Source organism: Trichomycterus rosablanca, chromosome 3, assembly GCF_030014385.1.
Source record: "Trichomycterus rosablanca isolate fTriRos1 chromosome 3, fTriRos1.hap1, whole genome shotgun sequence".
Taxonomy (NCBI): Eukaryota; Metazoa; Chordata; class Actinopteri; order Siluriformes; family Trichomycteridae; genus Trichomycterus; species Trichomycterus rosablanca.
The window spans coordinates 44,519,502-44,543,686 of record NC_085990.1 but is presented as its reverse complement, the minus strand read 5'-3'; the positions used below and the strand labels follow the sequence as shown (position 1 = coordinate 44,543,686).

Below are 24,185 nucleotides of genomic sequence, written 5' to 3'. Positions count from 1 at the left end.
ATGATTCTCCCATGATGACTTCACTCAGAAATGTGAACAACATTACATAAGAAAAGTATCCTGCAACCAGCTGAGTTCCTGGAAACCAGATCAAAAGAGATGCCAGGCAGGTTGTCCAGTCTGGCTTTCAGCCCAGCATAGCAGCCTAACAAACCAACAAAAAGACACACAGACAAACAAGCAGGCAACACGACAAGAACCCAGCAATGAACCGAGATATAAGATTTAAGGCAGTTTAAGACTAGCCTCTCTTCCATCTGAAGTAAATTACACTTGATTATGCAATGAATGATTTTTTTAAAGATATCTGCACATCTTGCCAAAACATTTGCACATCTGTGATGTATCACTTTAACATGGCAGTTATTTGTACTTGCTCTTAACATTAATTATTTGCACTACACATTTGCTTATTGCACATACTGTGATCTGCACTAGACACTTTTTCTTCTACATAACATTCTATTGAACTTATTTAATGTTACTAGGTTTTGTCTTTATGTTAGGCACCATATCACTTTAATAATCAATTGAATTCTGATTCTGTTTAAAGAAACTGCAATTTCATTTAATCTGCGCCTCCACGCCCCCTGCCGGCAAACATAAAATTGCCAAGTTGATGCTCATTTTAAACACAATTTCCAAAAAAAATAAATAATAATAATTAAATAATAATAATAATAATAATAATATATAGTTGTTTTTTCTGGTGTAAACCTGACTGGATAAGCCTAAAAATGGCTTACTATATTTGTGGAAGCTTATTGATACTTGCAGTTTCTTCAACATATGCTGTTTATATTTACCATATCATCATACTTATACAGTTTTTTTTTTTTTTTTACAAGGTCAGCTTTTGTTTTGGTGGGTTTTGAATGCTTTCATGTCTATATTTGCATGGCTCAAATTTGACTAACCTGTTGGCTATAAATAGAGCAAGCTGCACTTTGATAAAATTATGTATGTCTAGATTCTTTCTAAAATTAAGTTTTCCAGTGTTAATAATATTATATTATAATATGATGATGTATTATTAATAATTATTAATTATAACCTTAATTTTTTTTCCAAAAAAAAATTCCATTATTTGCAGCATTTCTTTATTTTATCTTACCCTGCAAAGCATACCAAAATAAAAGTTCTGTTATTGTTATTGTGACTTCTAAAACATTTAAAATTAACAGAGGTCAACAAAAAATGAAACAGTGTCATAATTGTAAAGGGCTCAAATATACTCGTGTGCTTAACTATTTTATTTAGAATTGTTTATGACACCACGTAATATATTTACACTTTGGGTTGCTAAAATTCCTTAAAGCAATTATATTAATTATATTTATTGATTTATTGAAAGTGTTTAACATCAAGGCTGCATTGTAATATAATGCGATATATGTATTTATTACAGAACAATAATGTTATTGCACATACAATTGCAAATCATGCCATTTTGTTCATTTTATTTATTATAAAACAATTTTGCATGTAAACATTTTTTGCATTTAAAAGCTTTGTAGTTTTTAATCATATTGTTATACAGTGTTAGAAGTACTCCTTTTTAAACACATCACTTCTTTTACTTTGGAGAAATTGCTCTTTCTTTTTAATTACACACAATGTTTATTAGTTCATGGTTATTCATAGTTGCATCTAATATATATTTCAAGACCAATACCTGGTCCTTACTATTATTTATTAATTGATCTTTTCTTTATTCCATTTTCATCAACTGCTTCATCATTATAACAAAACACTAAAAGTAGAAATACAAATACATGCACCTGATATCACCTGTTTTGTTTTGTTATTTCTTTGTTGGAAAAATATTGCTATGATTTAATTATTTTATTACGTGTTGTGTTCGTGTTATTTATTGTACTTATTTTTGCTCATTGTGTTTCCTTTTCCTCTCCCAGGCCACAATTATAAATAACAAAAATGTTCGTGATTAATTGCCTGGTTAAGCAAAATAAATAAAAATAAATACGAACACAATTGCAAATACAGTAACAAAAAAATAATCGTCAAGTCGCGTCAGTGCTGAGAGACTTTTATTGTTTCTCTAATGTTTATTCTGTGGTTTGGTGTTTCTTGGCTTCATGCTACAGTGCTGACAGGTTTCTAGCTCTGGCTGTAATTAGCATTAGTTACACTGAGACTCGGACTGCTTTCTGTTTACTGACTGGTCGGTTGATTAAAAATGGGAGCTTGTATGGCTTTATGTTCACTCGCGAGCTGTGTAAGTCTTATTTTTTAATTTACTTTGTATATTATTTAAACAAGTATGAACTAGTTTGCTAACAGCTCAGTATTTGTGGATGAACGGTCGACTTTCCAGTTCTGGTTCGGTGAATGTTATCGGATTACGCAACAACAGTGAAACCTGAATATTAATGTCGTTAGCGTTACAATGTCCTTATTACTCAAATATATATAGTAGCGTTTGTGTTTTCCTATGTAATTATTTAGATATATAACTATGAGGTATGTTTTAATCTCCTTTGACATCTCGAAGTAAATAATCTATTACATGCACCACTAGTTAGCATTAATCATTATTACTTATCAATCGTTTCTAGGGATGTAACGATACACTCTACCCACGATGCGATGCGATTCACGATACTGGGTTCACCATACGATTTTTCCCCCGATTTTTTAAAACTGAAATTGAAGACGCAAGAAGGTCCTGGGTTCGATCCCCAGGTGGGGTGGTCCGGGTCCTCTCTGTGTGGAGTTTGCATGTTCTCCCCGTGTCCGCGTGGGTTTACTCCGGGTGCTCCGGTTTCCTTGGAGGTGAATTGGAGACACTAAATTGTCCATGACTGTGTTCGATATAACCTTGTGAACTGATGAATCTTGTGTGAAGATAAACTACCGTTCTTGTCATGAATGTAACCAAAGTGTAAAACATGATGTTAAATCCTAATAAAGAAACAAACAAATTGAAGACAAATTATGACAAAATATCCTTTTATTATTTCTCTTAAAAAAAGAAAAGAAAATACGGTATGTGTGATTATCTTTTATGTGTCTAAATAATGAATGCCCTTTTATTTCTGAGGTAGCTACAAAATGTGCAAAACAATTTTGAATTAAGCCCAATTTGGCTGAAAATCCCCGAATTTGGCAACCAGGCGTGTAGCGCCAGTGACGTCATCAAGGCGAGGTGTATAGCGCCAGCGCCCTCTACTGTTTAAAGTGAACATCGATTCATTTTACATGTCAAATCGATTTGAATCGTGGAATTTTTGAATCGGTTATTGACTGTATTGTGGTGAATCGTTACATCCCTAATCGTTTCACAAGAGATTTTTCCAAAACTGACTTCCTGGTTTAGCAGCTTTATTTATTAATTAATAGACATTAAACATTTATTATTACCAGAGGATCGAGATAAGACCAGCTTCTCAAACCGGAGATGAGACTCGAACCCAGTTCCCAAATACCTCGAAACTTGTGGCACCCACACGAATATTCCGAACCGCCCCGGGCTAATACTGTTGATAGATTATTATTATATTATCTATTATATTAATATATTTTTTTAGCTGGTAAATTATAGATCAACAGCTTTATCATAGTAACTTTTAATGCTGAGTGATATATCTGCAATCATTTGTTAGGGTATTTTACATTTTTTATCACTGTATCATGTTATAGACATTTTAATTTATAAATGTTGTGATACATGTTTTTGCATTGTCATTTAAAAAAACAAACCGTACGTTGTGTATTATGCACCATTTATTTACTAGACTTTCATCTGATTATAATATAATCAGATTATAATCAGATGAAATCGTGTGTTGGGTGATTTGGTGGCACAGCAGTAAATTTTGCCAACCCATTACCTCTGGGATCCCACCAGTGCTATCATCCGACTGGGCTCCACCTACTAGACTGCTCAACTGTGTGGACATGCACTTACTGACTATAGCCCATCTAGGCTAAAACTGTTTATAGAATACGATGTTTTAGCTGGTAAATTATAGATCAACAATTTTACCATGGTAACTTTTAATGCTATCTGCAATCATTTGTTAGGGTATATGACATTTTTTTATCACTGTATAATGTTATAGACGTTTTATTCTTAAAATGTTGTGTTCCATTTTTTTTTTTTCATTGTCATTTTTAAAAACCAAACTGTACTATGTGTATTATGCACCATTTATTTACTTTGTGTATGTGCACTTACTGACTATAGCACATCTCTTGCTGCTCTGCACATTTTGTAACCATGAGGATGCCCATAGGATGCAATCTGACCAGATGATGTTTTGCTTGTATGTATGGTGTACCTAATAAAGTGTACCTAAACAAAGACTAAAAGGTAGAGGCAAATGTGAGGAAAGATGCTTTTCTAGTGTGGGTGGTTTATATCATCATAATGCTTAATAATACTTAATAAGATGCATCTTTCTAGCATTAAATGGAGACTACACAAAGTAAAGATTTCATCTTCATGTTTTAGCACCACTTTATTCTGGTCACCACTTTATTCTGGCGAGTCTGGTTTGCCCGGAATCACTAAGTGCAATTGGACAGGGTGCCAAGCGATCACTGGATCTTTTTAAAAAAAAACATGTCTGCTCCACTGACTGACAGCCATTGCTATGGATTCGAACCCTGGATCCCAGCAGTAGTGGGGTAGTGCAAGTTACCACTGTGCCACCCAACCCGAGTGCTAAAAAATATGGCAAAATATATAGTGATTCGTAAAGAAGTGTGATACTTTTCTATGCGCAAATGTATTACAATAATTACTGTATCATGTTACATACATTTTTATTTCACTGTCATTTTTTAAAACCAAACTATAGTATGTGTATTATGCACCATTCATTTATGTTTAATCATGATGTAATCAGATGAAATTGTGTGTTGAGTGATTAGGTGGCACAGCAGTACATTTTGCTAACCCTCTACCTCTGGAATCCATGGTTCGAATTTCCACCAGTGCTGTCATCCGACTGGGCTCCACCTATTAGGACCACTTAACTGTGAATGATGTTTAATGTTAATCAGAAATAGGAACACACAACTAACTATGGAAATCAGGGTTATTAGTACATTTTTACATCCAGTCAGCTGCTTGATTCTTTAAGTAATAATTACAAATGTACAGTTCAGGTGCAGATGTACCATCAAAATTATAAGTAAACATTCATAGCAAGGCTATATTAGTTTTGAATTGCATTTTACAACCCCCCTATCATCTAACCCACTTATATCTTTCATGTTAGGAATGTGCGGGATGTTGACAGACGTCATGAATCATTGACGTATATATAAACAATACCACTCTCACATATAGTTTGCCAACAGATTTTTAATAGAATGTCATATTGAAATTGTGTCTGTTTTAGCAGATTGTCAGACCTCTGCTGCGTCTAAAATCAGTGTTCCTAACAGCAGAAGTGGATTTCTGTATCTTTAATAATAGCTAAAAATAGATTTAAGGTTTTTTTATTGGTATTACAGCCTGTTTGTAATATTTATGCTAAGCTAATAATTGTAGATAGTAAATGTAGATAGTAATGATGTAGAGGAAACAGACTGTGGAAATGAAAAACAAAACATAAAGGAAACATCACATGCCCCAGAGCAGGGCTGGGTTTATATGACAATATTCAAAAGATAGCACCATTGAGCTGCCCAGTCATTAAAAATAATGGACATTGCATTGTGGCTTTCTTAGCCTCTGCCTCACCTATCTTTAGCAACTCCAAGCCCTGCGTCATAGCCTGTGAAGACTTGAGGAAGTGGTGTCACTTACATTGTATATGCTCTTATAATAGGGGTTAGTCAAGATTAAAGCCATTATGAAAAAGTTCTCCTCTTTGTACCATGTTGGCTGAAAACGGTGTCAATAGAGAATACAATACACCTTATTCTTTGTACACTTCCGCCCATGTCATTGAGTCATAACTTCAGACTCAGACACAGACTCGGCTTTATTGTCATTCAACCACGTACATGATAGAACGAAATACAGTTACCCAGGCCTCGGTGTGTGCGACATGAATGAAATAAGAATAAACTAAGATGAGTATAAAAATAGAATAAACTAAGAAACTAAAAAAAGTACAAAGGATTTACATTTTAAAGTATTACACAAAGAACTGCAGCAGCTTATGTTGATCTAAAGTGCATAATTGCTAAAAGTGTAGCAGCAAGACTAAGTAGCAACAAATCTCAAGATGGTTAAAGTGACAGTGTGACAATTGTGTTCAGTATAGGGCAGTGTGTATAGTGTTTATATATGGTTGTTAAACTGTTTAATATTTATGTAAGGTTGTTAGGATGTATTATGTTTATATAAGGTGCATAGACAGTATGGGGGGGTGGAACTATTCATCAGTCTGACTGCATCAGGATGGAAGCTGTTTTTCAGTGTAGATGCTTTTACCTGGATGCAGCGCAGCCTCCTTCCAGAGGGAAGGGGGGTGAAAAGTCAGTGTGCAGGGTGGGTGGGGTCACAGAGGATGCAGGTGGCTCTTTCCCTACATCCCTGATGTCTGTATAACAGGGCAGTTATAGCCTAGCAGATAAGGTACTGGACTAGTAATTAGGGATGCATCAATACCATTTTTTCCCAACCGAGTACAAGTACATTTATTTTTGTACTTGCCGATACCTATACCAATACCTATTTAAAACACATGTGTATTCTGATATAAACTATATTATCCCCCTGTCCCACCTGTTTACACTCCTCTCCTGCGTTTCCCCTCACACCGTATCCTGCGTTCTCATTGGCTGTTCGACATGTCACTCATTCCCAGTCGCACATCTCAGATATCTGACGTGCTAGAAATCCCGATCCGGTCGCCGAGCGCTCGGCGAGCCGTTCGGATCGAGTTGTTCGATAGTTCACACTTAGCGATCGAGAGCCGAGTTTTGATCGCCGAGTAATTGCCGAGTTGCTCCCGAGCCGGCAAATCTAACCAGTCACCGAGCGAAAATCAGGGCAAAAGTCGTGTAGTGTGAACCAGGCATAACGCAGCAACGTGCACTAGACACACGGTATTGGATGTTTAGCCAGCAAATACCCGATACCAGGATCGGTACTCATGCATCTCTACTAGTAATCATAATGTTGCTGGTTCCAACCCCAAAACTGTATACTATAAGTCACTTTGGATAAAAGTGTCCACTAAATGCAGAAATTGTAAAGGTAACGTATGAACATTATGAACAGTATGTTCTAATAAAAGAGGGGGGGCACGGTGGCTCAGTGGGTAGCACTGTTGCATCACAGCGAGAAGGTCCGGGGTTTGATCCCCAGGTGGGGCGGTCCAGGTCCTTTCTGTGTGGAGTTTGCATGTTCTCCCCGTGTTTGCGTGGCTTTTCTCCGGGAGCTCCTGTTTCCTCCCACAGTTCATAAACATGCAAGTGAGGTGAATTGGAGATACAAAATTGTCCATGACTGTGTTTGACATTAAACTTGTAAACTAATGAACGTTGTGTAACACGTAACTACTGTTTCTGTCATGAATGTAACCGAAGTGTGTAAAACATGACGTTAAAATCCTAATAAACAGGCTTCCTCTGTTTTTGATGATTCTCTAGGTTTCGTGTTTGTGTGGCTCTGCGCCGTGTCTTCTGTGTGGGTGCTGTCCTTCATCCAACAATTCTACAGTCACACGTCTGATCTTCTCCTTCTTCCTGTTGCTCGGCACACTCGTATCTGTAATTATGATCCTGCCTGGCATGGAGACTCAGCTTCGCAAGGTGTGAACAGCATCTCCCTATCTGTGCTTTGAAGGGGTCATGGTAACTGTAACATTATCAGATGAATAGACCAAAACTTGTTTTTGCTCTCCTTTTAGATTCCTGGTTTCTGTCAAGGTGGGAGCACTATACCAGGGATTGAGAACCAGGTTCACTGTGATGTGATTGTGGGCTACAAATCTGTGTATCGGATGTGCTTTGCTATGGCCTGTTTCTTTTTCTTCTTCGCTGCTCTCATGATTCGGGTACGAAGCAGCAAAGATCCTCGGGCTGCCATTCAAAATGGGTAAGCTGGACAATAACCAAAGTCATTGCGAAGAAAATGCCATGGCCAGAAGTATGTAGATTTTTGTTTTTTCAGCCATACACATTGCCCACAGATAAATACGATCAGTCAGTTATGCAGCTATTCAGTCTACATAGTTTAACACCTTAAGTAACATGGGTTAGACTGAAAAGCTTAAAGCTGGTTCAGTAGAATTGCCCTGCTAGATCTACCCCAGTATGTTTTTGTTGTTGTGTAGTGGTATTCCAAAGGCCTTTATGATCACCCAGGTTATTTATGCTATTTGTCCCAGTATAGTCTCATTAATATTCCAATGCATTCAGATTCCAAATCCACAGGGTATTTTTAAGCCAAATACCAATTGAATATAATCTGATCCCTCAAATATTGAGCTTATATGATATTTATGCTTCACTTACAAGTTCCTCAGATAAAATATACATACAGTTCATTTGACCAGCATCAAATGCTTGTGTAAATGGAAGTGTAATTGCTGTGTGTGATGCTTTAGAAAGGCTTTACATCAAGTTCACGATGCTACACTGCCTCCTTGTTTCTACACTCACTGTCCATTTTATCAGCTCCACTTACTATATAGGAGCACTACTGTTTCTCTGCATACTTTTTAGCCGGCTTTCACCCTGTTCTTCAATGGTCAGGACCCCCAAAGGACCACCACAGAGCAGATATTTGGGTTGTGGATCATTCTCAGTACTGCAGTTACAATTACATGGTGGTGGTGTGTTAGTGTGTGTTGTGCTGGTATGAGTGGATCAGACACAGCAGCGCTGCTGGAGTTTTTAAATACCGTCTCCACTCTATTAAACACTTCTACCTAGTTGGTCCACCTTGTAGATTTAAAGTCAGAGACGATCGCTCATCTACTGCTGCTGTTTGAGTAATGAGTCAGGAGTAATGAGTCATGCTTAACAACCTAGCATTCTAATTAAGGAACATGGGGTTTGGCAGTTGCTAGAAGAATCCACCTGCTTGAAAGCAAAGTAACGAATTGTTACAATTGGTGAAGGAGGAATAATTGTCTGGGGCTGTTTCATGGTTTGGGTCGGGCCCCTATTAAAAGTAGGTCTTAATGCTACAGCATGCAGTGCCATTTGAAGCCCTTATTATTAGTAGGGCAATGCCCTGTGGAGCCTTTAGAATAGGGTTGCTATAGTAAGTGTAAAATATTATGACTGGTCTGCACTGAGGTCTGACCTTAATACAAGTCAGCACCTTTGGGATGAATTGGAATGCTGTGTGCAAGTAAAGCCATTCTGTTACTTTACTAATGTTCTTGTGTCGGAAAGGAAAAGACTAGAACTAAAGACTAAACCTGATTAGTAAAACCTGGAACTCTATTTCAGGGTTTCAAATGACCCATTTTCAAAATGATAATAATTAAATCAAGAAATTTTAACAGGAACATAAACACAATCCCCCTTGTGGAGGCTTTTACATTTTGTAAACCACAGTGGGACCAGATTGTCATCATTTTTATTAATAAAGTATATTTCATTTTTGCATTGTTTGTGTTGTCTGGGTCACAGTAAAAATCATGGACAAAATGTGGGTCACTTGAAAAAAGTTTGAAAAACCCTTCTCTATATTGATACAGATGGTTTGGATGTGATGTGTGGGTGGCCAGATGTAGCTGTATGTCACCGTTTGTCAACATAGCTCATAAATATTTTGCTATAAATGTATTCTACAAAAAGAATTGATTATATGAACAGTACTAACTGATTTTTCATTATCTTTTGTACACAGATTTTGGTTCTTTAAGTTTCTAATTCTGGTTGGAATTACTGTTGGAGCTTTCTTCATCCCTGATGGCACCTTCCATAATGGTATGTATAGTACAGATTAGTAAGTGTGTAGTAGACTAAACAGAACAGCATATTAGACATTAACACATGTTAAAGCTTGCCAGCCACTACTTTGTTATAGATTTTTTACTACCTTAATACTAAAGATTTTCAAAGCAGTCATTTCACGTCATCATAGAAGTTCCTAAATAAGAAAGAAAAGCATGCTTTTGCAATAAACAAACAGACAATACCCACAAGCTGAATAATAGCATGTATAGGAAATCTGGGAACTGTTGTAGCATTGAGTTCTTGGTAATTGAGAACATTTTAGATAGATAGATGGATGGATGGATGGATGGATGGATGGATGGATGGATGGATGGATGGATGGATGGATGGATGGATGGAATTAGATAGATGGATGGATGGATGGATGGATGGATGGATGGATGGATGGATGGATGGATGGATGGATGGATGGATGGATGGATGGATGGATGGATGGATGGATAGATAGATAGATAGATAGATAGATAGATAGATAGATAGATAGATAGATAGATAGATAATTATTTTTATGAGGTATTAACATTCCATAAATTTACCTATCTACCTATTTACCTATGTTACCGACACAAATTACTTAGGCAATTAGGTGGCTGAGCAGTGTCTACTCTAGATGTCACATTGGACACACCAGACTTACACATTCCTACCTGATAAAGGGGGAGGATGCCCCGCAATGCAAATCCTGCCAATTACCCATCATGATTAAGCACATACCAACTGAGTGCCCTAAATACCAAAGGGAAAGACAAAAATTCTCCATAGCTGGAACAATATAAGACATTTTTAACCTTGAAAAAACAAAAGTTTTTGAACTTCATTGCATCAGTAAATTAGGAATACACATATAATATCAGAGAGATACCTAACGGATACAAAGCACCCACATAAACCTTTCCTGCTGTGAATGTAACTCACACGAGTAAACACAGCGTTAAAAGATTTTCACTCTCTTTGGATTATTCCTGCCTTGTGCAGTGTTTCCCGGTAGAACTGGATCTGTCATGGCGCTGATCAAGATAAAGTGGTTGATAACAATGACATGAACAAATAGTCATTCTGAGGGAAGTAAAAAACAAGGAACATTATTATATTAAAGCGGTTTTTATTACTTGCTTTTTTTTTTACATGTTTGCATTTTCTTTTACTTTAAATGCTGTTGAATCAGTTTGGCAATAATTGGGGAACTTCAAAAAGGAAGTTAAAGAAATATGTAAATAAATACGTGTGAAGAGTTACTCATAAACATGCAGAATGTGGATGTGTAGTTTGTTTACTGGTCATTTCAGTTCAAATAGTGTAAAGTAGATGCATGCAGGTCTCACCCTCTGCTTGCCATTTTTTGTATGTAGGGCAGACGTATACAAGCTGGCAGTAGGTTGCTCACTTTGAGCAAACACTTGGCCTTAAGCCTGAGAAAGGTGTGATGGAAAGCAGTGATAAATAGAGCAGGTTTTTTATTGGTGTGATACAACAGACTACTGTTATGTTACTGAGAGAGTATACCTGTAACAAGTACATACAGCTGAAGTCATAGGTTTACTTACACCTTAGCCACATTCATTCACAACTTAGTTTTTCACAATTCTTGACATTTAATCCTACTACACACTCCCTCTCATAGATCAGTTAGGATCACTGCTATATGTTCAGAATGTTAAATGTGAAAATAACACAAGTTACAATTTTTTATTTCTTTCAGTACATTCTTAGTGGTTAAAAGTTTATAAACACCTAGTTAGTATTTGGTAGCATTGACTTCAAATTATTTAACTTATGTCTCGGTTAGCCCTCCACAAGCTTCTCACAAATAGCTGCTGCAATTTCGATTCATTTCTCCGAACAGAACTGGTGTGATTGAGTCAGGATTGTAAGGCCTCCTTGCTGGCACAGTTCTGCCCCTAGATTTTCCACATGATTAAGGTCACAGCTTTGTGATGACCGCTCCATTACTTTCACTTTGTTGTCTTTAAGCTATTTAATCACAACTTTGGAAGTCTGTTCGGGGTCATTGTCCATTTGGAAGACCAATTTGCACCCAATCTTTAACTTTCACTACTCCAAAAATTATTTTTTTGATGTCTTGGTTGATTTCTTTTGGTTTTTCCATGATGTTAAAATGGAGACACTAAATTGTCCATGACTGTGTTTGATATAACCTTGAGAACTGATGAACCTTGTGTAATGAGTAACTACCGTTCCTGTCATGAATATAACCAAAGTGTAAAACATGATGTTAAAATCCTAATAAACAAACAAACGTACATAAATAGCTATTTTTCAAACAGATGTTTACGAAGTAGATATTCTTAACAATTTGCTAAAAACTCAACCTAAGTGTACTTCTGCTGTAGGTAGGTGGACTTCTGCTGTATTTTATGAGCATTCAAGATGTGGCTACATTTGTGCCATTAATCCACAATGAGTCTGAAACATGGCAGTGGTTAGTGGTTAATGTACAGGACTATTGACCAGACGTTTGCTTATTCAAGTCTTACCACTGTCAAGTTGCCACTGTTGGCCCCTGAGCAAGACCTTGGATTGCACTTAGTCACAATTGTAAATCGCTTTGGAGAAAAGCATCTGCTAACTGCCATAAATGTAAATACAACTTGTGCTTGATGAATTAAAACATAATAAATTTTTATAGCCTCTGTCTAAGTTATATGGAATATTTTAGTTGTCTGGTTCACTTGATTATTATTGTATTATTGTAGTACTATTGTATATTTATTTGGTGTTTTTCTGTGTCCTTTTAATTTATAGTGTGGTTCTACTTTGGCATTGTGGGCTCCTTCATTTTCATCCTGATCCAGCTGATCCTGCTGATTGATTTCGCCCACTCCTGGAATGAGGTTTGGGTGAGGAACGCTGAGGAGGGAAACAAGGGCTGGTTTGTGGGTATGACATATCCTCTATATGTACAGCTCACTATAAGAGACAACCCCAAGGTTCTCCTGTATGTGACATGTAATGTAATAGTTCTCTATTTCCCTCTCCCTCTCTCTCTCTCGTATGTGTGTGTATGTGTGTGTAGGTCTTTTGTTCTTTACCATCCTGCACTTTGCCCTTGCCTTGGCTGCTGTGGTGCTGTTCTACCTGTACTACACCAAACCTGACGGCTGCACTGAGCACAAGATCTTCATCAGCTTGAACCTTATTTTCTGTTTCATCGTCTCTGTGGTGTCCATTCTGCCCAAAGTACAGGTATGATTATTTTACAAATCTGTAAAGTTGATGACGTACAAGAAACAGATTCAAAGAATGCAAATTGTAATTCAAATATGAAAACCTAATCAAACACAAAATGCTGCTAAAATAATGATTTTCTTTATTGAAGTCAAATCTGCACTGATTATTTTAAAATTGCATTTTGTGTTTACTCATTTTTATATATTATCTGTATCTTTATTATTCATCTTTTGACGCTTCTAAAAACAGCTGGAAGATCTGAAACATTACAAAGTGACAAATATCTGCAAATAATGTGTTCTTGGCATTATATCTATTATCTACAATCCTGTTTTTTAGTGTTTACACTCACACTGGCTAAATTAAAGAATTCGTTTTAGTATTTAAGCATAAGCATGATGACACAGCTCTGATATTTTCCTCATATTTAATGCAGATGTTTATCATGATGGCTAAAACAGCAAAAAAAGTATGTGGAATCTGATGCTTTCATTTTTGATCTAGGTCACTTTATTAAGTGTTACTGAAATCTGATGTGTCTGATCTGCTGCAGCAGTCACAAAATTACACATTGTTCTTTTTATCAGATGGAATACACAGTATATGTGGTTTAAGGTTTCATCTGCTATTTACAGCATCCTGTTTGCCAGAAGTGGGAAACAAAATGAAGCATAACTGGTTCAGCCAATCACATCGCTCCAAACCTGGCCTTGGTGCAGTGTGGAAACGCTCTAAAATAAATCCATGCAGTCGAGTGCAAACGTTTGCAAACACTTAGGTCATTTAGTGACCTACAATTGTGACTGAAGGTCAGGGGCCTTGCTTAGGGACCCAACAGTGCAACTTGCTGATGGTGGGGTTTGAACCAGCTACTTTCTGATCACTAGTCTAGTACCTTAACAACTAAGTTACCACTGCCCTTTAGTTTTTCCTTACTATACCTGTGTGTGTCACAGGATGCCTCTCCTCAGTCTGGTCTGCTGCAGTCATCTCTCATCAGTTTGTACACCATGTATGTGACCTGGTCTGCCATGACCAACAATCCAAGTAAGTCATTTTCAAGCTGCAGGTAGTTATTTTGATTTTTATTATTATTTATTATTGTTCTTAGATCTTTAGGTACAACCATTTGTTAGTGAATACTATGCTGCAGAGTTATGCAATTACATTTAGTAGTCTAGCATGTGTTACTGTTACCTTACTTTATGTACAGAATAAGCAGATTTGGAAAGTATTAAGACCTCGTTGACTTTATATTGAGTTAAGCATTTGAGTTGAATGGATATAAATGCCATTTTTACCCATCAGTCTATCACCCACAATGATTAAAATTTAGAATAAGTTTAATTTAAATCAAAACATGAAATCTTTAATAACTATTCACAAAAGTATTCAGACCCTTTATTTAATGATTATTTTTCATCCCATCAGACAAAATAATCGTCTTCTTTTATGTTCCCAGAGTCCTTTACACACAATTTAGCAAACTCCAAGCTGGCTGTCAATATGCCTTTTACTAAACAGCAGCTTCCATCTCACCACCCTGTCATAAAGGCCTGATTTATGAAGTGTCTCAGTGATGGTTGTCCATCCAACAGATTCTCCCATCTCTGCACGGGCCTTTTGCATGGGTTCTTTCTTTTTCTGTTTACTCATGTTACTTACTTTTCTCCCAGTCTAGTCATATCCAGTTACCCAGTTGTTTATCCTCTACAACACATGCTCCCTCTGACACATGTATAGTTGCCAACTGCTTAATTTCACCTGCACAGTTTGAGTTCATACAGCGATCAGTATCGCAAACAGAGAGTCATGCACTGATCTCCATTAATCCCCAGCTCTGTGAGGGCATCATCAACCACAGCAGCGGTAAGGAATGTCTGCCCACCCAATCATGTCTGTGTAGACCCCTGCCCGGCTAAAAGCAGATCTGAGGTTCGAGCTGCACCTCCTGAACGCCCTTTGTTGGCTTCTTTTTTTCCTCACTTACCAAGGCCCTAACTGCCTGGATGCACCATTTGGCCAGATGGCCAACTCTAGGAAGGTTCATGGTTGAGCCAAGCTTCTTTCATGTCAAAATTATTGAGGCCACTATGGTCCTGGGAACACTCAAAGACTTAATGTTTTTATCCTTGGCTTAATGTGCCCCTTGCCATAATATCACATCTAAATACTTTTCACATTGTCATTATGGATTTTACTTTGTCATTATTGTGTTGTGGGTTTATTTTTGAGTGAATATAACTGTCATGTTTACCCATCAATCTCCACTAAAAGTGCAAAAAATCCAGGTGTCTGGATACTTTCTGAGGCCACTGTATACATACAGATCAGTAACATTGAGGGTGTCCTGTTCCTTTATATATGATCTATACAGACAGGTGACAAATTTAGGAACAACTTGATTTGTTATCTAAGGAAGCTTCAGTTTTTTATTTTGATGGTGATAGTGGAGAGTTGTGTTAAACATGTCGGTCCAATGTCTCCCCTAGTTGTTCAGATAGGTTAAGATTTTGTAAATGCGAAGTGCATATATTCTTTAATATATTAATAGATTTTTTATTTCATGAATCTATTATTTTATTAAACCATTCACTTAGCAAATTTGCACTACATACAGCTACAGTACCATTCTGGAACGTTTCATCCTAATGGTAGCCTTTTCCATCATAATGATTTGGTGATTAGTCAGAACATGGTGAAACATGCATTCCTAAATTCACTTGACATGCTATAAATCAAATCCTGAGACATACATTTTTAACTTTAGTTTCCGGCTTTAAGTTTTGCCTCCAAGCATAAAATCCACACTGTCAGCATATTTAGAAAATTCTGTGTTAGATTAAATGGAAACCTTATGTACCTGTCACAAATTACAAGCTTGCTGTGATGAGGGAGATTAATTCTTTGCTGCAACATTTTGCCTGGCTCTGTAAATGCAAATCAGAATGTGCAAGCATCAGGTTTGTTCAACTGTTCATCGGGGTGGCACTGTGGCTTGGTGGGTAGCACGGTCACCTAACAGCAAGAAGGTCCTGGGTTCGATTCCAAAGTGGAGCGGTCCAGGTCCTTTCTGTATGGAGTTTGCGTGTTCTCGCCGTGTCTGCGTGGGTTTCCTCTGGGAGCTCCGGTTTCCTCCCACAGTCCAGAGACATGCAAGTAAGGTGAATTGGAGATACAAAATTGTCCATGACTGTGTTTGACATTAAAACTTGAACTGATGAATCTTGTGTAACCAGTAACTACCTGTCCTGTCATAAATGTAACCAAAGTGTGTAAAACATGACGTTAAAATCCTAATAAAATAAAAATAAATAAATAAAAAACTGTTTATTAATAAGGTGAATTCAGATTTGATTTTTACACAATAATTTTAACTAAATTTCAAGAAGTATATGCAGACTTTGTGCAGAGTGACTGACATTTACAGTCTCCTGTTTTGTTTTGTTTTTCTTAAACATTATGGTCATTTGCACTTGTAGCCACAATTTTGTATGCACTGATCATTTTTTTCTCAGATCTAAAGCAAATGTCCCTTACTGAAACACTAGCCAGTTAAGCAGTCTCTGTAACTAAAGCTCCTTCCATGCAAGCCCAAAGAATAAAAACTTTCAGTTTGTCAGTTAGATTCTTTTCCCTGCCATATTGATCTAAAAGAAGAGCAGCCAAGCATATTAAGCATTTCCATGGATGCCACAGAGCATGGAAGGTTGTTCATTGCTTAATTGTATTATGCAGTGCACCATTTTTTTTTTCCCTTTAATTTGTCACTCTTGTTTTTAACATATGGCTTAATTAGGATTGCAGGACTGATCTAAATAGCTAATTCCACTATAAATCCCAGTTCCTACTTAACTGATTTAGTGTGTGTGTGTGTGTGTGTGTGTGTTTGTTTGTTTGTTTATTAGAATTTTAACGTCATGTTTTACACTTCGCTTACATTCATGACAGGAACTGTAGTTACTAATTACACAAGACTCATCAGTTCACAAGGTTATATCAAACACAGTCATGGACAATTTAGTATCTTCAATTTACCTAACTTGCATGTCTTTGGACTGTTGGAGGAAACCGGAGCACCCGGAGTAAACCCATGCAGACACTGGGAGAACATGCAAAGTGCACACCTGGGGATCGAACCCAGGACCTTCCTGTTGTGAAGCGACAGTTGTACCCACTGCCGCCCTGTGTGTGTGTGTGTGTGTGTGTGTGTGTGTGTGTGTGTGTGTGTGTGTGTGTGTGTGTGTGTGTGTGTGTGTGTGTGTGTGTGTGTGTGTGTGTGTGTGTGTGTGTGAGAGTGTGTGAGAGAGTGAGTGTGTGTGTGTGTGAAACTAATAATGTGTGTTTGTTGCTTCCTTTCAGATCGGCAGTGTAACCCCAGTCTGCTTAGCCTGGTATCCTACTCGAACAGCAGCATTGTGGAGCCTACACCAACCAGTGCACCGGGTACTGTGCAGTGGTGGGATGCACAAGGCATCGTGGGCCTAGTCATTTTTCTCTTTTGCACTTTTTATGCCAGGTAATAAAATTCCAGCAAAGTTATGTAAAGTAATAAATCACTGACTATTACTGGATTTTTCCTCTATTTTCCAGTCTAGTTATTTTCAGTTTTCAATTGTGAATCCTCTGTTGCTTGCATGACCCCTGATTTGATCAAGGAGATTACCACATGCCCCCTCTGACACCTGTCCAATCTGAGGCCACTTTTTATTACTTGCCAGTGGTGGTGGGAGCTGTATCACAGACAGCCATGCTAGGCGCCATGTGACCCCCCACAAGTAAAGCCCTGGAGATTGCGTATTACACAGCCAGTTGTGTTTGTCTGGATGCCTGTGAATTCGAACACTGTAGTGGTGTGCTAGTGCAGTTGAATGCTGTAACACTCGAGCACCCTTACTATTAAACTAAAATCTGTTTTTATCTGGACCTATCAGGCATGCATCCTCATGGGACTGTGCTTATACAGTTAGGTTGTATCCCATTATAAATTAATAATATCAGTGGTTTACTTAGACATGCTATGGTCCTGATGTGATGACTGTAAGCAGGATGTGTCTTCACCGAGGGCATTTTAAAAACCCATTTGCTACTGAATCAATGCCTTTCTGACGTGTAAAGGCAGAAAGACAGAGGCTGTTTCTCATGTTACATTTAAATGCTGCCGTTTTTCTTCCAGTGATCATCAGACAGTATTGCCAGTAATGTAGCCTAAATGTAATGTCTCTTCATTAGCTAAACTACAATATATGGCCTAAAGTATGTGGACACCTGACCATGAGCTTGCATTATAATGGAGCTGTGAGTTCAAGCACTGATTATGCCCTGGCTTGCAATCATGTTCAGTGGGCTTTGGGTCAGGGCTCCATACAGACCTCTGAATTTGCTTCACACTAAGCCTCAAACCATGTCTCTATGGACCTTGCACAGGGGGATAGTTATGCTAACAGGAAGGGCCTTCCCCAAATCATTGCCACAATACTGGAAGCACATCATTTATTTTATGTATTTGTTTTTATTCACATATCAGTATTTATTGTAGCTTAAAGATCCAAACTGAATTATTACTAAGTAAAGTGTGATGTTAACTTTTGGCCATTATAGTATTCATGATGGTGCTTTGCTGCCCGCATGGCCACCGCTAATTTCTGGGTTTGGTCTTTTCTGCTATAACAACATCCACTCTTCTGAGAAGGCTTCTCGCTTTGAAGTATGTCTGTGGGAATTTGTGTCCATTCAGTCAACAAGTTTGTATGGCTGGGCACTGATACTGGTCATGAAAGCCTTAACTGATGTTCCAGATGATTTAAAAGCTGTTCAGTGGGGCTGAGGTCAGGGCTTAGTGCAGTACACTGGAGTTTCTTCAAACCAAACTTTTCTTTATGTCTTTATAGATCTTGTTTTGTACACAGGGTACAGTCATGCTGGAACAGGAAGGGGCCTTGCCTAAACTGTTGCTGTAAAGTTAAAAGCCTAGGATTTCCTTTGTATATTTGATTTATTACACCTTTGCTTTTGGCAATTGCCGTGGCTGAAAAACGTGAATTAAAAAAATAATTCCATATAATGTATTATTTGGACACATTATGACATAATATAAAATAAAATTTGCCTAGCCCACTACCACTGATGTCTGAAATTCGGATTTAAAATGTGCTGTCAGTCGGTTGGGTGTCTACACCGACATGATTGATTGGTTATGATTAAGGAGGGGGGGTGGGATTCTAGCCTATTTAAGAAGGTTTGCATCAAAAAGGGCATCTGGCATAATAACTGTGCCAAATCATATATGCAGACTAAAATGATTCCTTGTGGCGACCCCTAAATAATACAGGAATAATTGGAAGGAACACAAAAAAATAAATAAAATAAGCACACTATCCCATGCAAGGTCCTAATCTCCATCTGTACTCCATCTGTACTTTGTTATGCTATCCATGTTTTTCTGACAAAGCACCGTTCTGTCTGCAGTATCCGCTCATCCAGTAACGATCAGGTGAACAGGCTGATGCAGACAGAGGAAGGCAGAGGCTCAGATGTTGAGGGGCCAGTGGGAGAAGATGGACTGCGGCGTGTGGTGGATAACGAGGAGGATGGGGTCACCTACAGCTACTCGTTCTTTCACTTCCACCTCTTTTTGGCTTCACTCTACATTATGATGACTCTCACTAACTGGTATAAGTAAGTGACCCTTTTTTTACTGGTTTAATAGACTTCGACTTCAATCCACAACACAAGCACGACTTTTGATCTCTTTAAGGCGTTTGAAAGCATTTTTTGTCATTTCAATCATTTCTCATGGGTAAAAGCTCACCATCCGTTTAACTTTAATAAAAGTACCATCCTACAAAACATTTGTTTGACACATTATCTGGTTTTATGTTTGTGATTTCCATGGTGCGGCCCAAAATGCATCGTGAGTCCTATGTAGTGTGAGCCCAAACCATTTACTATTTAGTTCAGTAGTGTATAATTTGGGACACAGCCATTTCATCAGAGTGAACGTCTGCCCATTGAGACTGACTGTTTTACTATTTGTGACTTTATATACAGTGCTGTGAAAGACAAGTATTTGCCCCCTTCTTCTATTTTTGCAAATTTGTCACATTTAAATGTTTCAGATCTTCCGAACTACTTATAAGGCATGACGAGTAAACACCAAATACAGCTTTTAAATTTGTATTTTTCAATTTTTTTAAGTAATTGTCCCCTAAATGTAATAGAGGGCACTGGCGCTATTCACCTGGCCTGGTTGACGTCATTACAGGGTTGGAATTTTCCGGCCAAATTTATTTATTTGAGAATACTTTATTTGTATTATTCATTTATTTTTTACATAAAAAGGGAAATGTGCAGCATTTATTTGTATAGTTTGTACCTACCTCAGAAATAAACTAGAAATGACAATGTGTGTTCAGCTTTGTGGACACAGTTTGGCCAATGCCCTTTTCTGTTTCAGCATGACTGTGTTCTACCCACAAAACAAGGTCCATGATTGCATAGATTGACCAGTTTAGTGTGAAGAAACTCCAGTGGCCTGACCACACAGAGCCCTGGACCCATAATACAAGAATTTGTAGGTGCAGATTTTTTGAGGAGCTGTTTAATATACCAGTGTTAATATTCTTCCTCTTGTCATTTCCCAGGCCTGACACTACTTCCCAGGCCATGCTGAGTAGCATGCCTGCAGTGTGGGTGAAGATCTCCTCCAGCTGGCTGGGATTGGCTCTCTACCTCTGGACCCTCATCGCCCCAGTCATTCTTCCCAGCCGGGATTTCAACTGAGGCCCTACCTCGTGTGTTTGTATGCACTAACATGCATAATGCATTGTGAGAAGTATGTGGTGTTTAAGTAATTGTGCTACAACGATTATGCTCTTACACTTGTATTTTAGTGACTAAGTATGTTTATAGGTGCTTTTGATTGTCTCTTTATTGGTGCGGTAGTATTCCTTATGCAGGATTCTTTTAAACATACTGTTTGTATGCTTGAATGGATACATATTGAATATGTAAACATTACGCAAGCCTGCTAAAGTATATTTCTGAGATAACGATTTCAGTGTGCTAGTTAAAAGTCCAACTACTTTAGTGATCTATACATAAATATAAATATTAATATGCATGTTACTGCTGCTACAACTGAGCTCTACCTGAACGGATTCCTCTTTACCGGAAACACATTTCTCAATCTGGGGTTTAATCATGATAATCATGCACTTTGTCCTTTAGTAATTTCAGCGTGAATGTGGCCTGTGACACATAGCTGGACTAATTTGTGTTGGCAGTTTTCCTGTTCCTCCTTATTGGAGCCCCATAGAAGTCACATGTGTTCGAGAGATAAGCACACTTGATGCAAGTGCAACACGTCACATCACGCATTACCAAGAGCTGTAATACTAAACACTGATCTGTAATGCAAATATTGATGGTGGTGCTTTTCCAACCGGTCAGATGTGTTTTTGTATGGTGGTAGATCTGACACGGATAATCATATGTGCAAAACTGTGCTGTATAGTGTCATGCAATAATACAGAAAAACATTTCAGTGCTGAATAGGAAAAAATAGGAGATTGTGCCCTGGTAAAAGTGAATGTCTTACTTCTTTTTATTGTTATTAGTGATCTACATTTCACACATTGATTCCCCATAATGTTGTAAGCTTTCATTCCCAAAGCTAGTACATTTACATTTTCGGCATTTAGCAGGCGCTTTTATTAAGGTCCTTGCTCAAGGACCCAACAGTGGCAACCTGGCAGTGGTGGGGCTTGAACCGGCAACCTTCTGATTACTAGTCCAGTACCTTAACCACTAGACTATAACTGCCCTAGTATGAAGCATTACTTTAATTTTTTATTTTATTTATTATTATTTTTTATATCCTGGGCAGGGCCGCAGTGGGTCTACATGACTGGCTAAAATATGTTCCTAATAAAGTGGGCAGTGATTGTATATGGGTAATATGTTTGTTTTTTACTACGCTAATGAGATGAGGTAAAATCTTGTATGAGTTACCATAGTGTCACTCACCTTTCTAGATTACCATAGACTTGGAGGGTGTATGTGCATATACACTGATCAGCCATAACATTAAAACCACCTCCTTGTTTCTACACTCACTGTCCATTTTATCAGCTCCACTTACCATATAGAAGCACTTTGTAGTTCTACAATTACTGACTGTAGTCCATTGTAGACAATGATTATTTTATTTATTATTTTTTTTATGTCCTGGGAAGGGTCGCAGTGGGTCCAGATTTCCTCGGTCCAATGCAGTAACACCCAGTACAGGCCTCTGCCTACATCCCCCTCAGACACAGCCAATCATGTCTGTATGGAGACTCCCAATCTGCCGATAGCATCACTTGGGATTTGAACCCTGGATTGCTGTGGTAGTAGGCTAGCATAATTTACTACTGCGCCACACATGTGCCTATTTTGTTAAGTATTTTCTTCATCCTTTTTCCTTGCTAATGTTGTAAGACAGATGTACATATGTATTTGTCATTTTCAAATGTAATTAATTTTTCCATTTTTTTCCATTTAAAACTGTTTATGTTCTTACTTCAATGCACAAAGTGTTTACTATTAAAGTGACACTTTACATATTGTAGATTTGGAATGTACTGTTGTCTTGTAGATAAAAGATGAATATAGTCAAGTGTTAATGAAATATAATGTCCATGTGATTTAACTGGAGCTTAAAGAATTTTGGTTGTTTTTTTGCTTTGAGTTTTGTAAATATACTGCCTGTATTCATAACTCATCTTACTGAGGGCTATACCACAAAGCAGGACTTCTGGGTTAGTCAGCTAACTGTAATTTACTGGACTTCTTAGTATCCAGTTGATTCACCATGGCATCTTACCCTCCATAGCTAATCTGTTTAGGAGGGGGTATGTAAGAGCCAGTCAAAAGGTAAACAGACTGTCAGGTATTAGCTTTTAGGCTTTTTGTTAGCCTAAAACAATCCCAAATTTGTTATTAACTAGTAGGGATTACACATCAAATCCACTTTATGAGGAGCACCATGCTATTTGCTATCACAGCAGCCTCATTTCATTGTGGCATTGAGTTTTCTACAAGTTATTGCAGATTTCCTTTTGTCAGCTGCACATCTATGCTTTGAATCACATACTCTATCAAAGCCTGATTTATTGAATCCATATCTAGTGACTGGGTAGCTCAGTGAAGTACACTAAACTCATTGTCATGTTTATAAAACCAGTCTTTGATGGTTTGCTATGTTACATGTATCCATATAGCCAAGTAGCCATTAGAAAACGGTTCAATTGTTCAATTGTAAATGTGCAGTTCTTGACTGGTATTGTGCTGCTGCTACATGACTGGCTAAAACATGTTCCTAATAAAGTGGGCAGTGATTGTATATGGGTAATATGTTTGTTTTTATAGTATTTGGGTACTTTTACTACGCTAATGAGATGATGTAACATTAACTGTAAAATCTTGTATGAGTTACCATAGTGTCACTCACCTTTCTAGATTACCCTAGACTTGGAGTGTGTACGTGCATATACACTGATCAGCCATAACATTACAACCACCTCCTTGTTTCTACACTCACTGTCCATTTTATCAGCTCCACTTACCATATAGGAGCACTTTGTAGTTCTACAATTACTGACTGTAGTCCATCTATTTCTTTACATACTTTTTAGCATGCTTTCATCCTGTTCTTCAATGGTCAGGACCCCCACAGGACCACCACAGAGCAGGTATCATTTAGGTGGTGGATCATTCTCAGCACTGCAGTGACAATGACATGGTGGTGGTGTGTTAGTGTGTGTTGTGCTGGTATGAGTGGATCAGACACTGTATTAGGCACTCCTACCTAGTTGGTCCACATTGTAGATGTAAAGTCGGAGATGATCGCTCATCTATTACTGATGTTTTGTGAGTAGGTCATCTTCTAGATCTTTATCAGTGGTCACAGGACGCTGCCCACGGGGGCGCTATTTTTTGGATATATTTTTGGTTGGTGGACTATTCTCAGTCCAGCAGGGACAGTGAGGTGTTTAAAAACTCCATCAGCATTGCTGTGTCTGATCCACTCATACCAGCACAACACACACTAA

The 24,185-nt window shown here is 37.8% G+C and overlaps 1 protein-coding gene across 1 annotated transcript; it reads left to right on the top strand.

Moving 5' to 3' along the window:
* Positions 1-2,195: 2,195 nt before the first annotated feature.
* Positions 2,196-23,691, top strand: serinc2l (serine incorporator 2, like). The gene is made up of 10 exons (XM_062992151.1): positions 2,196-2,239; positions 7,579-7,740; positions 7,839-8,026; positions 9,794-9,873; positions 12,667-12,801; positions 12,938-13,107; positions 14,049-14,139; positions 17,455-17,611; positions 19,561-19,770; positions 20,736-23,691. Exons 1-10 carry the CDS (start codon positions 2,201-2,203, stop codon positions 20,872-20,874), a joined length of 1,371 nt encoding a protein of 456 aa, XP_062848221.1. The 5' UTR covers positions 2,196-2,200; the 3' UTR covers positions 20,875-23,691.
* The last annotated feature ends 494 nt before the right edge of the window (positions 23,692-24,185 follow it).

Coding starts and splice junctions, on each gene's coding strand:
- serinc2l (XM_062992151.1), top strand. CDS start 2,201: ATGGGAGCTTGTATGGCTTTATGTTCACTCGCGAGCTGT. Junction 12,802..12,937: donor AAACAAGGGCTGGTTTGTGG/GTATGACATATC, acceptor ATGTGTGTGTAG/GTCTTTTGTTCTTTACCATC. Junction 14,140..17,454: donor TGCCATGACCAACAATCCAA/GTAAGTCATTTT, acceptor GCTTCCTTTCAG/ATCGGCAGTGTAACCCCAGT.